The 16,968-nt window shown below is 29.8% G+C and overlaps 1 protein-coding gene and 1 long non-coding RNA gene across 3 annotated transcripts in view; one reads left to right on the top strand and one right to left on the bottom strand.

Annotated features, from left to right (window-relative positions):
- Positions 1-4,296: 4,296 nt before the first annotated feature.
- Positions 4,297-15,514, bottom strand: LOC135122543 (uncharacterized). Its single transcript, XR_010279407.1, has 3 exons — positions 15,354-15,514; positions 14,946-15,057; positions 4,297-4,713 (listed from the first exon to the last, which is right to left on the bottom strand). It is a non-coding gene; the product is annotated as an uncharacterized LOC135122543 (long non-coding RNA).
- LOC135122542 (transcription factor GATA-4-like) overlaps positions 15,471-16,968 on the top strand; it is a 61,036-nt gene continuing 59,538 nt past the window's right edge. The window contains exon 1 of one of the 2 annotated variants that reach the window (XM_064046785.1): positions 15,471-15,597. In XM_064046785.1, coding sequence (XP_063902855.1) covers positions 15,564-15,597 — 34 coding nt within the window. In that variant the 5' untranslated portion in view covers positions 15,471-15,563. The remainder of the gene's footprint in view (positions 15,598-16,968) is intronic. The other variant, XM_064046786.1, reaches the window with a different exon arrangement.

Raw genomic sequence — 16,968 nt, 5'->3', positions numbered from 1 at the left:
TGCAAATTTCCATAGTAACGAGTTAAATTCCTAAATCTGATTGGATGTTTATTTTTTAACAACTTATAATTCATTAATTTTTTTGAGTCACCCTGTTTAAGCAAATATAAAAAATATGAATCACAAGTAGGTATAGACTGATCATAATTTGCATATTTTAGATAGTATTTGTCCGGAAAAATTTTGAGATGACTTCATCAATTTTTTGGAGGGGATAAGCGAATATATTTTGATTAAAAAATTATTATGCTTACCATAAATTTAAAACATCTGCAAGATTTCAAAGCATTCAGTTTGGTAGATTCAAAATGAAATTACAAAATGTTGTTTTATAATTTCGATTCTTTTCCAAAAATCTGGACATATCGGGTAAAAACTGCATGTGTAGGACTATGTTATTTTATACAATTTAAAACCCATTTACTTTCTACAATTTTGCAGTGACGTCATCACATTATTGGTGGTGATGATTAGACAAATTTGTTTGATCCACCAGCATTTTTTTCACGTTATTTCAAAATTTTGCAAAGTAAATCGTACTTTAATTTTGTAAAATAACATGCTGCTATATAAGTGGTATATTAATATGTTCTTATTTTTTCCGTAAACGTCTAGATTAAAAAAATAATAATAATAAAGCAAGAGTTTATTATTTAACTATAAAAACGATTGCCTCGGAATTTTGCAAACGTTATAAGGTTCTAAACATGGTCAATCGCGAAAACAAATTTTTTTGTTTATCCCCTCCAAAAACTTGTTGAGGTCTCCTCGAAATTTTGATGAGTAAATCTTATGTGAAATGTGAAAAATATCATGGATCGATATTTGTAATTTATCAGTAGGTACATTTATATTGTTAGGTCATTTCAAAAAATATATATATATAAATGAAGAAATTTATTTTATTGATTAAATCAAGAAAAGCGTACCTCAGTTTCCTGAAATTATGGAAACGTAGTGCTATTATTAATTTTATTAGTATTGCAGTGTACCTATTCAAACTAATATATTGGTCCTTGTTAAAAAGTTGAGCAGCACTCCTACTTTATTTTAACTTACAGAAATTATCATTAAATAATAAAATACATATATTTTTTTAAAGATTGAGTACGTCTTGGGAACCGCTGCTGTTTTTATTTTTGACAGAATTTGAAAAAATTTGGGTGAACCCCTGGTGTTTTAGTTTTGGAATATTCTACTGAGGGACGCCTAAGTTTTTATGTGTGAATTTTGAAAAAATATGATTCCTGATGTTTTTATTAACTTGTAGGTGTCATAATAAAAAAATTAAATCTGCAAAGTTAAATTTTGTAATTTATCTTAGTAACTGAATTTGAAAAACTACCTGGTATACCAAATGTCTTTATTATGAATCAAATGCTCGAGTAGTTGTTACAATAAAAATACACATTTTTTCACAAGGAAAAGCTACGTGTTAAATGTGAATAACAAACTACAAAAAAGTAATAGTTTGTTAAATATATTCCGCTTGACAGACAAATTTTTATTGCTTTTTAATCTAGTTGGAGTTGAATATGTACAGCAGGTGAACGAATATCTTATTTTATTGAATTAAAAAAAATATATCACTGTAAATTTTGGAGATGAGATCATGCCATTCATGGTGAGGATGATGAGCCAACTTTTAGTTAACGTTTGACAATTTACATGATATTCCTATTATACATATATATACTTATATAATTTGACAACAATCGATTCAGTAGTTTCGGAGATTATATGTCTAATAAATTTCGACACCTACACCAGACATATAGACAGACAGACAGATAAACTGAAACGGGCGATCACTTTTTTCGTACTCTAGTCGCCGGATGGACTCGATTGTTATATTTTCTTAGCTTACGCTCAGGAAACAAAAAGCATAAAGCAAGATATTCGAGTTTTTATTTATGTACTTAACTTGTTTAACATAAAAATTTGGTCAGCAAAAAATTTTATTAAACTTATGAAAAACTTTTTTCTGGAAAATTTAAAAATAATACAGATTTGCAAAATATGCGTGGTTATTTTCGACGAGATTAATAGAACTCTGCCAATGAGGCATCAAGAAATGCTATAACAGTATGTATTGTTTAACGTTTCATATTTTATAGCTTTTGTTTGTCTTAATAAATAATGTCAACGTTATTTTATTGTTTTGTGCGATTCTTTACCAATTGCAAACGCTACTATAGAATAGAATTGTTTATGTATACCTGTACATAAAAACTATTTATAGAATAAATTCAATAAGATGGAAATTAATACTATTAAAAAAAGTGTGCAAGGCTTCTAAACAATTTTTTTTTATAATCGTTTTCGTATTTAGACAGGTTTGAAAGTTTCATATTCAAAACAATTATTTTACACCGACAGATTCTAAATTATTGTATAAAGATACAAAAACTATCCCAATTGAAGTAATAGATCTATACAAGCGATGTTTCTATTGTGGTCAAACAGTAGGTACATATATTTTTGTTATTTACTAGGGCATATAGACAGTATGGATGATTTGTTTCTCTTGTAAAAACAGATAAGACTATTGCTTTCAAATGCTTATCTTTTAAGTTAAATGAATACACAGCTTACTGTAGTATGGAAAATCATGACTAAGAATAAAGTCAACAAAGTGACATTAGAGGGTTTACCACAGATGCTAATCAGCTTTGTATTTTGAAGAGGGCGGTCCACTAAACATTACGTTATTATTATCAGAAAGATTTATAATGTTTTGCGGTGACTAGGCATAACAATCATGTTGACAAAACAATAAACAAGCAACAGGCAATAACAACAACGGACCTTAACGAGTGCAACGCAGAAAGCTATTGTTATTTGCATGTTCAAAACAACATTTTATTAAAGCTGTACAAACCGATGTTCTTGTTAATACCGAATGAGATATTCCATAAACCTATAATAAAGTACTTATATCAATGGTTATCATGTTATCAAGTATAAGATTTCTTTAAAACACCTCTCTTTCTGCAAAAAATACTGAGCTCCATTTTTTTCTACAAATTTTTTCGAAGTAGCTTTGTGAGATACTGGAAAGTTTCAAACTGTTGGTACTGGCAGATAACTCGAACTGCAGATGAATTTTCAAGGTCTGTTCGAATTTGACCCAAAGCCAAGGGTCAGAGTTCGTTTGATAACATTTAATGAACTAGCATCCCTTGTTTTTTGTAAGTAACGATATATGACTGGCTCGCAGCATGAAATTTTGAAAGATTACGCAAGGAATTTATAAATAAAATTTAAACATTTGTCGTCAATGAATTTTATGATTTAATAAACTGTAAGTACATATCTGTTTCATTGACCTGCTGTACCTAAACTGATTTTACAAAGCGTTGTTTATTGTGATTTATAACACCTATACTATGTATTTAAAAAATATATACTGAAATAATTGAAACAATATGTTGTAGTGTTTCTGACCCTTTCTTCGTTTAAAATATTCTGTCAGTCGCTAGGTACCTCTAGCTCTTGTGAGGTATTCAGTATATTTTCAGAACTAAAATTAAATTTAAATTTAACCTGTCCACAACTCTCTACATAACACAAGATCAGTTTTTTAAACAATTTATCATCATCGTTCTTTTTAAAATTTTGGTGAAATTTTTCATCACGTATCTCCCAAAATTTGAATTATTTATGGAAATTTCAGAACGCGGTTTTCACCCTTGTTTTCAAAACTCAAGCTGCTTGCGTTGAAGAAATTGGTTTTAGTGTAACTTATTTCAGACAAAAAATATTCTGTAATTTCTTGAGCTGTGTAACTGAAACCAGTGGTGAAAACCGTATTACGAAAATTCCATGAATAATTGAGATACTGACTTTTAAAAATACATGATGAAAAAAGAATGATGATAAACAGTTTAAAAAAAGGGAAGAAAATTGTAGATAGCTTATCTTTAAAATTTCATAACAATAAAAATGTACATATCTTAGTAATGGAGATTCGGAAAATATATTAAATACCCCACATTGTATTGATGACGAGTATACAAGGTACCTACATTACATTTTACACAGTTTCTCAAAAATCGTGTTAATAATATTATTAATAAGCGTTATTGCAATGCCGATTGCGGTTTACCTACTTGATTGTCTGTTTTCCTTTGAAATAGCTAAGCAGTGATTATTTTCCTGACAAAAATCAGTGAGGAAAGTAGGGAACGGGAATAGTCATGTAAACAGTTTACCTGATTAGTCATGCACAGGCTTTACCGGACTAGTCATGTAAACAGGCCCTGATTTAAATTTAATTATATTTTTGAAATATGATTTTTCATGTTTGAGAAATTTTATTTACAAAATGAACAGTGGTATTTTAAACATCTGATACATTTACATGAGATTACAATGCACTTTTATTTAACACAGCAACACTGTCTTCTGGTAACCACCAAGTTAAATATTTCAAAAGCTCTTATTTCAGATCGTGACCAACAGAAACTTCTCGAGTACTTACTTTAATCAATTCCTCGTCACTTTTTTCTAATTTTCAATTCGTTTAGCAGTCACAGGTGGATATTTTGTCAGCCACTATCCGTTTTTACCTTAGTTATGTCTTCACCGCCATACAATAACAGTTCGCAAAATTTTCAGCAAAGAGTGTTAGTTAAGTTTCCTTCGCCACTGGATTCATATTGTCAATAATTATGGATTGGCAATTGCCATTGCATCATTGATTAACACAATCTGAAAAAAAAATAAGAAAACTTAGTACAAAAAAAGTCATTACTTATTTTCAGCATTCAAAAATTTTTATTTGGAGCATCTCGAAACAACCGGTCGATTTCAACCTTTGATAAAATGTTTAATTTCTTTATTAGCGAACTTGTTACGAATATTCAGTTTTTTAGATTACCTAAGTTACAAAAGTCGATTAAACAATTTAATTTTCTTATGATAACACCTATATGTCCAAGATTTTCATTTTACGGGCGTAATTTCAACTTTGAAAAAAAAGATCGACATTTCAATTGATAGATTATGTCTAAATCTCTGGGGAAGACACAATATTTTTTAAAATAAGTGATTGTTTAGTGTTTAATTAATCGTTCATTCTTCGAAGGACATTGCATTTTTAGACGAGGAGAGAGCATTTTTCGCTTCAACTTTTATATCAGTGCAAAGACAACATTGAGCTCTATGGGGAAGACACGGTCATTTTTGTTTAAAATTTATATTTATCAACATAGGTATTTGCTTTTTAAAAAAATACTGACTGATAAAAATAAAGTGAAACTAGACAACTCTATTTACAAAGTTTTCCGTTTCAATAAATGGCTGAGTTTTACACAGCAGGGAGCCTTGCCGACCGACCCTTACAGGTAATCAGTCCAGGTACTTTAGGTCATAAAACTCATAAATACTTTTAGCTGACTAACATTGTTTAAACTATTTTACAAGTCGACTTTTTTCATTGCTGACATAATTTAATTTAAAAGTATGCAAATTTTTATAATTTTATATATTCTACTAAAATATTTTCTTTGAAAAAATTATTCGAATATTTTTTATTAATCTGTCATTTTATGTATTAATTAATACACAAAACTGACAAGATTTAGATTCTCATCACTTCACTAACCACTTATTTACCTGAACAATCATATTTATTTAAATTTAATTTTTTGATACTCTTTTCCGCACCACCTATGAGGTAGAGTATTATAAGCACGTTTTTTACGTGATATCTTCAGTAAACCTATTCCAATATTACTATTTATTCCTGTGTGTGTTTATACTAGAAGGGCAAAAGATTTATATGAACTACACATGACGCGAATGCAAATAAAAATTTTTAATTGTACAATTTTTTCTTTACAATTTGTCTAATGGGTTGACTTGTTTAAAAACGAGAATCTACTCTCTCCGGAAGTAAGGCATATAAATAAAATTTTTCTAGGGCTCTATCATATTATTTTCCCAAAATTTATCATCTCGTTGAATTAAGCATTGGACATTTTATATATTTTTACGATAGCGTTTTTGTTTATTAAGCCGTCTGGCGATGCCGCTAAAAATGTACAAACCGCATTGTTTTATCGTCAGTTTGGTGTTACTGCAAAATGCTTCAGTTGCCCTTGCTTCATTTTCTATGCAAAGATTTTGGGAGAGTACATGCTGAACTAGATTTGCAGGGATGTAAAATGTTTTTCACAGTACAGTAGGATTAGCCGTGTTACTTGTTCTCTCATTTTGCAAATTTTACCAAAATAACGTTCGGTTAGTCTAAAGGATTTTTCTGCGCACCATTCTGGATTATTGCGTTCGCCAATTGTGTTTTGTTCGATTAAAAAGACATCAACGTTTGAAAGTTTTTTGAGAAATACTTTTTGCCCTGTGACATATCAGGTATTTCAACTGCCTCGTTAGATACATCGTCGCCCGAGAACTTGTATGATCCACAGACCGGAGCGCGCTCAGGCCAATGTCGACTCTATAAGCCTCCAGAAATTCTGCGGGAAATAGTTATTATTTAGATGCTTTTGTTTACACACGTCTCACATGTTTTACTCGATTTCGACACTCAACTACTTTTTTGTTTAACTAAAAATTAATACTTTCATTGCGTTTGATACTAACGTCATAAATTAGCAATACTAGTGGAACAGTAATCATGGAATAGAATTTTTTGGGAAAGTACAGTTATTTTTATGTTTTAGCAACAATGTGTTCTATTTTCTATTAATTTTTACATATTTTTAGTCACAATTTTGGTAATTATTTTTTACTTTTATTTTTAGCAATAATAAATAGTCCAAACATGAAAAAATAAAAAAAATTAAAATTGGAAAATCTAAAATTTAGAAATCGAGAAATTGAACAATCGTATAACTGAAAAATCGAAACATCGAAAAACTGGAAAATCGAAAAATTAAAAAAAATGGAAAATCAGAAATTTAATGAATTCCGAAAATTGAAAAACTGAAATATGCATAGAAGAACTGAAAACTCGAGAAATCGAAAAATCTAGAATTTTAAAAATTGAAAAATTAAAATATCGAAAAGTTGAAAAATTGTGGAATCGTATCATTGAAACATCGGACAATTGAGAAATCGAAAAATAAAAAAATGGAGAAACCGAAAATTTGAAGAATGGAAGAATTGCAAATGTCAAAAATTAAAATACTGAAAAATTGAAACCTCAAAAATTGAGAAATCGAAAAACCGAAAAACAGAAAACTCTCAATAATGTACTTATAAACCACAAGTTCAGGATTATGCTACTAAAAAATTGATAACGTCATCTCAAAATTTTGCTGAATAAATTATACTAAAAATGTGCAAAATAAGGTGAGTTTTTACTTGTAATTTATCATTGCATTCATATTTTTTTAGATTTGCTAGGTTAATGAATGAGTCAATTTATTCTATTGATTAAATCAGTCTCGACTCACTCCATTTTCCCAGAAATTTTTGGAATACTGTTATTTTTAGTCTAATCCACATTGATTTACGTGTCCTTGCAAAATGTTGATGATTTCATCACAAAATTGTGTACCTAAAGTAAAAATTTAACTCGAAAATGCTGGATATCTTTCATTGTATTTTAGGTGCGAGGTAACTTCTGTCGAAACAACTTTCCACCAATTTTTTTTGCTGTTATATTTGAACATAAACAGTTTATTTTATATATTTTTAAAACATTATAAAGAAAATAAAAAGTTGTGTTAGACTGAACCTTGTGGGTTTCTCAATCTATTTTCCGCAGCATTTTAAACTTTCAACTCAATTTCTTTCAAAATACATACAAATGGATTTCGATGGTTATTTCCCTGTACCCTTCATTTGAAAATAAATAAGCTTATCTGGTGTTGTTTACCGATTTGCATTTTATGACGGACTCCAGTGACCATAATCTGTCCTCTCTTGGGTCGCTACCTGCCGTGGATCGGTACTTTGGGTTGCATAGTTACAAAAAATAATTCTTCTCACTGAAACCGATTTTGCGAGCGACGACTGGGGACCCAACAAACAAACAGGTTGAGGATCATTTCAAAATATGTATGTGCTTCAGAGCAACTGATTTAGCAAACTCAATTTCAAAAATAAATCTTGTTGTAAAATTTTTATTTTGTTTCCAAAATTCTGTTGGGTTAAAAATTTGCACATCTTAGGTAGGATTTATCCTGCAGAATTTTGAGATGACATCATCACGCTTTTGGAGGGAATGAACAAATAAATTCTGAATACCAACTTACCATGTTTTTTATTTCCTTAAGAAGAAATGTAACATATTTTTTCAATTTTTCTTGTAGAATTTTGATTTAAAATTTATAGGTTTAAATATATTAATTTAGATAATTTAAGTAGAATTTACTCAGCAAGCTTTGATGTGACCACATCTCTACGAAAGAAAAATCCAAAAATTAACGAAGTCCAGAAAGAAAACCGGTCATACTCTTACCAATAAGAGAATTGTTGCTGAAAAAGCGTGAAGATGTGTTTCAGATACAAAAATGAAAATGGTCGAATATCTACCAAAATTTTTTTTTTAGGATATCCTTCAACTTGCGAAACGATGTAATAATCAATGAATGGTAATATTCGATGTAAACGTGTTATATTTTACAAACATGGCAATAAAGCATATCGTGCCGATTGCAATACAAAAAGTTGTCATTTATTTAAACTTTAGTCTATAATTATATTTAAGATCTAACTAAAAAGGTGGTTTACTTATCAGTGTCTACGTGTGAAGTTCTTTTAGAATGGTAAAATTAATTCACACATTTAATGTAAATGAATCCATAATTTAAACGTTACGTGCGCGTGCCTGGATCTCAACGTGAATTTAATAACGGTAACCACAAAAACGTAGATACGTCATTATGTTTTGTCCCATCATAAATTCTTGGCAATTAGCAATTGTATAAATAGGACACAGAGTTATATCACCGTCTACAACTTTAATTCTGTTTTTTAATCCTACGATGTGAAATGTTTTCCATCTAATACTGAGAAAGCAATCGTGTGACGTTTAATGGAATATTTAAGAGGAAAGTATGCACACTAGACTACATATCTGATCTATGACTAATAGCCGCTATTATTACCAGGACGCTTCAAAACAGCAACAACATCGTTACTCCTTGTAAACTTACTTAGACAGTATGTAAATAAATTAAACACCGTAAATATAATTAAGTATGTCTTAACGTTATAAGTGACCTATTGTAAACTTTGCCGAAAAACAATAATAACTAGATATATGTCAGCATCTTGTAGTTAAAATTCCTTACTTTTTAAGTTTTGCTTTATTTTTTTAGATGTATACATATATCTTGCTTTTTTTTTTAATTTTTGCCCATAATGTGCAATCATTTTGTGCTGTTGAAAATTTTCTTTCTGTAGATCTATGCAAAACAACTGTCAGCTTCTGGTGGAATTTTGACATTGTTTTACCATCTTCACGAGATAATTTTATGATTTAAGATTTATTAAGTATTAGGATTGTGTTTTTTCAGTCTTCAAGTACAGTTGGGCTAGTGTAATTATAAATTAAAAAATGATCTCTGTTGCTTTTATTAGGCATTAGTCAATTTAGTAACCAGCAAACTATTACATGAAATTTGAAGAACGTGAGTTCTGTAAATTTTATAATGTTGTCTCAATGTTATACAATCACTAGTTTTGAAGATACAAGACTGAGATGAGTTATAAGTGTGAATTTTTTATTTCAGTAATCGTGCAAGATGCTGTTTTATTCCAACTGATGCATCTGATTATTTTGGTGCTACTAAATAGTTCTCGAAAATGAGTTGGATAATTAAATCTACAAAATAAAACCACCAATAATAAAGATTACGTTTATATTATGAACGGGATGGTTTTTTTTGAACTTTTGGGAAGATACTGAATGTTCTAATCAGCAAGGACGAAGCAATTGTAAATACTGCAAGGTACAGAAATTTTAACATTTAAGTTAATGTTACCTCACTTTTTAAGAACTGCAGAAAAAGTAGTTACCCCCTTTCAAATGAAACTTGAAGTGCCGTACGATCTACGATGTTTTGTTATATGCTTTGTTTACAAATGATTATTTAATAGATTAGTTGAGTTATATATGAGGGTCTTAGAATTAAAGTGAATGAAGTCCAAAAATCACTTTTATGAGAAAATTTTATTTAAGAATAATATTTTCTGATTTGTTTTCAAACTAAATTATGTCTTAATTTTTCGTTGTCTCATAGATAAAAAAAATCTTAATAGGAGGGGAATATGTAAGTACAATGTTTAATTACACTAATTGTTTAGGAAATAATTTTATTTGAATTATAAAATATATTGATTTATACATTTTTTTGATCCATTTCGGTTCTGAAATATTTCTCGAATTAAGTGGATGAAATAAATTTAAATGAAATATTTATTTAATTTATATCACACTATTAATAATGATAAACTTACTATTATATAACTAATAATAATAAATACCGTTATGTGAATATCATATTTCGTCGTTCTGAGATATCATAAAAAGTGGAAAACTTCAACTGTGGTCCAGGTTTCCTTAACATTGTTTTAATAATTGTTTTTTAAACATCATTAGCCTTCATGGAGTTATAAATTATAACATAATAGTGTTATATTTGTATGAGACACATTTTACGAAATTGTATTTAGAAATATGTATTTTCATAATATTGCAAGATGTTACCGATATAAAATTCTGCCGTTGGTCTAACTTCTTTAGTTAAGTATTAGATGTTTATTTTCTGACTTATTTAGTTTCACGTTAATTTCTATTTGCATGGAATTTAAAATTGGAGTTTAAAAAGGGACGGCTAAAATTTATCTAAAGTTTACAATTGGTCAGTTTGGACTGGAGTTAAGGTTCAGGATTAAGGCACTCCAGATACCAGTGTAACGAGATATGCCCATAAAAAAAATTATTGTTCCATCTCATTTTCAACCATTTAACATCACCCCCATTTCTGTTTATTTTTGAATTCACTATCAGCAAATTTTATAGTGAATTCTAATAAAATTTTTCCTAATTGCGACATTTTATCTACTTATGTAAAATGAGAAAACAATTTAAGCACAAATTTTAAATACATATCTTACACTTATTGTGTTATATTTGCTTACAAAACATATTGCAGAAGTTAATCCTTAACACAGACAACCCTAAGAAACCATGAAATTACGTTCAGTAGGGCCCCACGTAAAATGCACAATTTGGGACAATTTTTGTGTTTTTCGATTTGAACCACTTTATGTCTGAGCCTCTCATATCTGTTTACCTAAATTATGATGTGTGATTAACTGATTACCTATGTAAATTACTTAAAAACGAAACTCTTTTTTCATAATCAATAAAAATCAGTAATATTTAATAAGTAATAACTAAAGGGGAGTGCTGTCACTTTAATGAATGTTCCTTTGATGTCCCTGTATAATTTTTTTTTTATTTTTAGTGACTTTTAACATGTTCGTGACGAATTATTCTAAAAATTGCTACACATCTTACTTAATCTTTATGTAGGTAAAACCTGATTTGGAGAATATAACATATTAAAAGCTTATTCACCTCTTCCTGAGCGTTGACGTCTTCATCTCAAAAAATAATTAAATAATCAAAAAATCTCTAATAAAACATTCGCCCTGGCCTAGAAAAGATAACACAAGTTGTGTTCAAAGAAAAGTTTTATGTAAACCTATTTTAAAGATTTTTTTTCTACTCCGTTGATATTATCAATGCCAATCTGAATGATATGTCCTGAACTTTTAGCGAGTTGTGAAGGACTTGTTTGTTATTGATACTGGACATGACACAAATTGAAGAAATAAGATCAAAATAATTTGCTTCATACGTACCTAGTACGAATTTATTTATTTTTTAATATTTTGACATTTTTTTGAGATGATATTAATTTGGACAAAAAATTTATCAGTTAGATAACAAACACTGATTAACTGATAGTTATTTAATTATTGATATTAAATGCCTTAAATCAATAAAAAAAATCTATTCAGGCGCACCATTTTCAATAATAATAATAATCTTGAGAACTTTTGACTTCTATATAGTCTTAAGTCATCACATCTTTAACAAAAGTGCAATTTTAGTCAATGAATTTTTAAAAAATAAAGGTGAAAAAACATGTTTTACTTATAATATTTAATTGTGATAACTTTGACAAATAAAATTCGTATGTTTCATTCAAAATTGCACATTGTTATAGAAAAAAAAATATCTACCTAGACATGGCAACAATGTCTACACTTAAAATAGTTTATATATATATAAAATAAAACACGCAAAGTGACTTTCACGTAGTTCTTAGTCACGATACTGTGTCATAAAATTTAACAATTATAAAATTCTACTTCTGTCATTTGGCTACCGTACCCAGCAACAAAAATATAACGAACTTCTATGTTATACTCGTGCTAAACTTACGGATGACCTGTTGTATCAGTATAACTGCTTACTGACAAATATAGTAGTAAATAGGTAGAGTTCCCTCAAACATATAAGGCGTTTATGACTTCACCCCAATTTCACTCCCATTATAATTCAATAGGCCGTCACAACCGGATGTCTTAAATCCGCTCACCGATACCTACCTGAAAAGACCTTTTCTGGTAAAAGCACAGGGCAGGACTGAGTTTTGCATTTACCGACAACTGCGGCTTTCGATTTTTCTATTTTAAGTAAAAACAAAGTCACTTTGTACTCAATCATTTTTTATTACAGCAAATTAGTTAGAATTTTGACATACACAACTATTTACTTATTAACTACTACTGCTTATTTATTGATCGAAATAGTCACTGTCATCATCACTCGACTCTTCTAAATTAACAGTTAACGGTTTTATCAACCGTGCCCTGTACTGGTATTTTCCTGAATTTATTCTTCAAGAAGGCACTGTGTTTTGTAGCTTCTGCTACAAACCGCATTTCTATTTACAAATATATGTTTTCGGAGCATCGGCAAAATTTTTTGCTACAATATTTCGAAAAGTATTTAAAAATAAATTGCTACAAAAATACTAATTAAATGGCCTATTATTATTAATTTTTATTTATTTGTCACTATTTAGTGTAAGACAATAATTTTTAAAAATTTTATTTATCTATGTATTTTTTATTAAAAAAATTAAGCTTGATTAACCTGTTTTTATAATTTGTAAATAAATTTAGTTGTGTTATTACACTTCTTTTCAATTTTTGGAGGATATGCAACTGCATATCTCTGCATATACCTATTAATAAAGTTACAGCATATTTGCATAAATTTCATGCATATTACATGATCATATTTCTCAAAATTTTGCTGCATACTTTTCGCTCTCTAGTCATGTATTATTTTTAATATAACAGCAATATGAATGTACCCTCTGGATCTGAAACAAAGGACGGTGACATCGTCAAAATTACTTGATTTATCAAAAAACTTTGTGGACCAGTATGAAAGTATGATTGCGATCGTACTTATTAAAGATTTTATGTTTTTTGCTTTCATTATCTTAATAATATTTTCAAATGTGCAGAATAATGATTAAATAATTAAGGTACGGAAGAAACGTTAAAAACAAAATTACTCTTAGTCCGGTCCTTCGCGTCTCGGCCGTCCCTGGCACGTGGCATGGTTTACATTTACTAAGCTTTATGAAGGGTCGGCTGTAAAGTACTTTAAACGTCAAAGCCATAAACGCCTTATAGGTTTGAGGAAACTATATATGTATATATACAGCCTGTTATTGAAAGGTACGTACAAAATAAAATCGGCAATTGGTCTCGAAGTATGGGTGCTAAAAGTTAAAAAAAGTTCAGGTAAAAGTGTTCTGCTTTTAGAGATAAAATTTATTAAAATTTATGTCCAAATTCGTTGTACGCCTCTGATAAAAAGATCATCTTTTGTTTCTATATAGCAACAGTTAGTCTTGACAAAAGTTTTATTGTTACAGTTGCTAGGATTTACTAAAATAAATTAATTTTACCTATTTATCCTTCAGTAGGGTCTAAAAAGATTGGATAAGGGTTAATTTTCCCCTTAAAATAAGTTTTTCCGACTTCTTAGACTTCGCGAAGAACTGTCCATTTTGTTGTACGTACCTTTCAATAACACCCTGTATACTATCGTAAATGAAAATGTTCGTTGTATTTACGAAGAAAATTTGCAACGAAAACTTTGTGCAGAAAGAGGTGTAGGTGGCTTTGGGGATTTTAATTTTTCTATTTAAATTTGAAAATGATATACATACCTACAGTATGTCCCCGGATTGAGTTCACAAGAGGAAAAAAAAAACTGTATTTTCTATTTTACAAAAAAATGACATAGGAATAACATTTTTTGCTGTATTCAAAACGAATAAATCTGCAATTAAAATGTTAATATTATCAGGCTGTGTCCTTAAAATCGAAAAAAACTAAAAGTAACGAAGAACTCAGAAATATGAAAAAATTAATTTTAAGAGTACCTACAGATCAGGAATATTGAGTTTTAATTGCAGATTTATTCGTTTTGAATTAAGGAAAAAATGTTATTCCTATGTCATTTCTTTGTAAAATAGAAAATACAGTTTTTTTTCCTCTTCTGAACTCAATCCAGGGACATACTGTACCTATATAAGTAGCCCAAAAGCTTAAGGTTATATGACCATCATAAAAGTAGTTGACCGCAAATAAATACCTACCCCTTTTGTGTGGTTCGCACTAAGCGTACCGACTGGCAATAAATCGCCTTCTAAACATTTCTTGCTTAAATAGATTTAGATATTTAGTAAACAAAACAACAGCCGGCCGAGCTGCAGTGGACACGTGATTTACCATCCTAAAACTTCTTCTGTTATAAACAACTTAACTTTGACACAATGGGATAATTTTACAACGGCCATATAACTTTGGGCTACTTTAGTCAGTTTGCAAATTTTGGTCTCCTTGTCTTTACCCAACTTGCTTATTACCTGAAGCCGGTCCTGAACAGAATACCTACGTAGTTACTTAAACGTAGCGTACAACGCGTTGTCCTACATTTTCATACGAATGGCTCATAATAATGGCGTCGGGTGACTTGGTCTGAAAAAAATATTTTCTACAGTACTTAAATATTTCGTGGAGAATTATAAAGTTACTTTAGGTTAATTACAACCATATTATTTTTCATATTGTTATAAATTAATAATACTAGACTAATACTAGATATTTAACGATAGGTTGGTGATTAAATATTTCTAGCGTTGAGAATACTTCACTTTTCTAGTTGAACATAAGAAAAATTCAAACAACTAAACGAAAGCAAACAGACTCATTTGCAGAGATTTAAGTGGTCGTAATTAGTTAATGCAGTGTTGAGAAGACCCCATGATACTTACGCTTGTCCAAAATAAGAAAACAAATAAAATTGAGGCGTTTCTCCCCACTTCCCACCAATACACAAGCACCAACTCCCCACCACTCAACAGCCGCCGCTGAAAAATTAAAACTGTCCGACCGCTTCGTGGTTCTTGCCATGACTGTTGTGCCCGAGTGTTATAAACGTTGCAGTTGGGTTTGTTGATAGTGGTTGATTTGATAACACCGATATGGCAACAAAACCAGATTATCAACGACCATACGGTAAGTAGATAAAATTTTATATACATAGATTATATTATCGTAGGTTGCTTGCTTTATTATTCTTTTTAACGCCTGTTTTAATCGCTACTGTTTTGTTTAATTAATTGGTGCAATCTACGGGAAAATACCTACTTCGCTTCCAATAAAATATGCTCATGAAATCATTTCTGTTATTGGATAGCGAGTTTACATTAGATTGATTCATTAGTGGATACATTAGACGAGAGTTTTTTCTATTTTTGGGTTTTTTTCTTAATTTGTATTTTCTATAAATCTAAGTAGTTCAAAAAAGAAATTAAAATTTTGTGATTTGTTTAGTTCCCACCAAAAAAAAAAAGATACCTACAGAGGTTATGTTGTTTCAGTGTGGGTGTTTTGGTTCCATTTTAAATCAAAATTGATTTGAAAATTTTTGTATTCTAATTTTTTCAAAATTGATGACAGCTTAAGAAATAAAAATTTATATACCTATACAAATAGCACTGTTCTCTTCGACAAAGCTCCCATCAAAACAGGCATTGTATTGTATCGAAAATTATTGAATTTTGTTGTTTTTAAAAAGTGAGGTTATATTATAGCATGGCACCCATGTTTGTTATCCACGCAGGTAACCTCAAAATCAGGACAGTTCAAAAATACGGAATTTTGCAAAGAAATGCAACAACTGAATATAAGAAAAGTACTTTAACAGATCAGTTTATCCAGTATCATCCAACATAATACGTGATCGCAGTTGGCTGTCTTTCAAAAACCGTAGATATGATGGTATAGTGGTCCAACTCTGACTTCGTTTTTATGGCACTGCAATCTCAATTACCACAAGTATTAGGAACTCTAGTGAAAATGTAAATAGCCGGGCCATAAATCATCTTAAAGGTTTACGGGCGCATACGGCCCCGTGTAGTGTAGACAGTTGGTCTCTTGATGGTTTATGACCGCTGAATTACTTACGGCAGAGTCCTATTATGGAACACTTAACTCCTTCACGATAGGATACAGTCATAAAAAATTTTGAATGTTAACGTGAAGACTTTGACAACTAAATGACTTTTTAAACAATCGATCAAATACCAAAATTGTTGCCAGAACCTGCTGCGATCACAGATTATGTATCTATGCATGTGTTAAAATGATCGCCGATAGCATACGGCAAAAAATAAAATTATCCCCAAAATTTTACAGATTTTGAACTATTTAAACAGCCGTTAAACGATGTGATTCTGCGTGCTATTTATTTACAAAATGTTTCATTTCAACTGACCTGTCAAAAAGATATTTCAAAACTACCACCTGTTTGGAGATATGTAGTAGTCATGAAATCAAGCTCATTTTGAAATATCATAAATTTGTTGTATCATATCCAACTTTCCC

Source organism: Zophobas morio, unplaced genomic scaffold (genome assembly GCF_036711695.1).
Source record: "Zophobas morio isolate AGI-343-1 ecotype UQ-CSIRO unplaced genomic scaffold, CSIRO_AGI_Zmor_V1 ptg000005l, whole genome shotgun sequence".
NCBI classification, from domain to species: Eukaryota; Metazoa; Arthropoda; class Insecta; order Coleoptera; family Tenebrionidae; genus Zophobas; species Zophobas morio.
The sequence above is the reverse complement of the archived record's forward strand: the minus strand, read 5'-3'. Positions and strand labels throughout refer to the sequence as shown.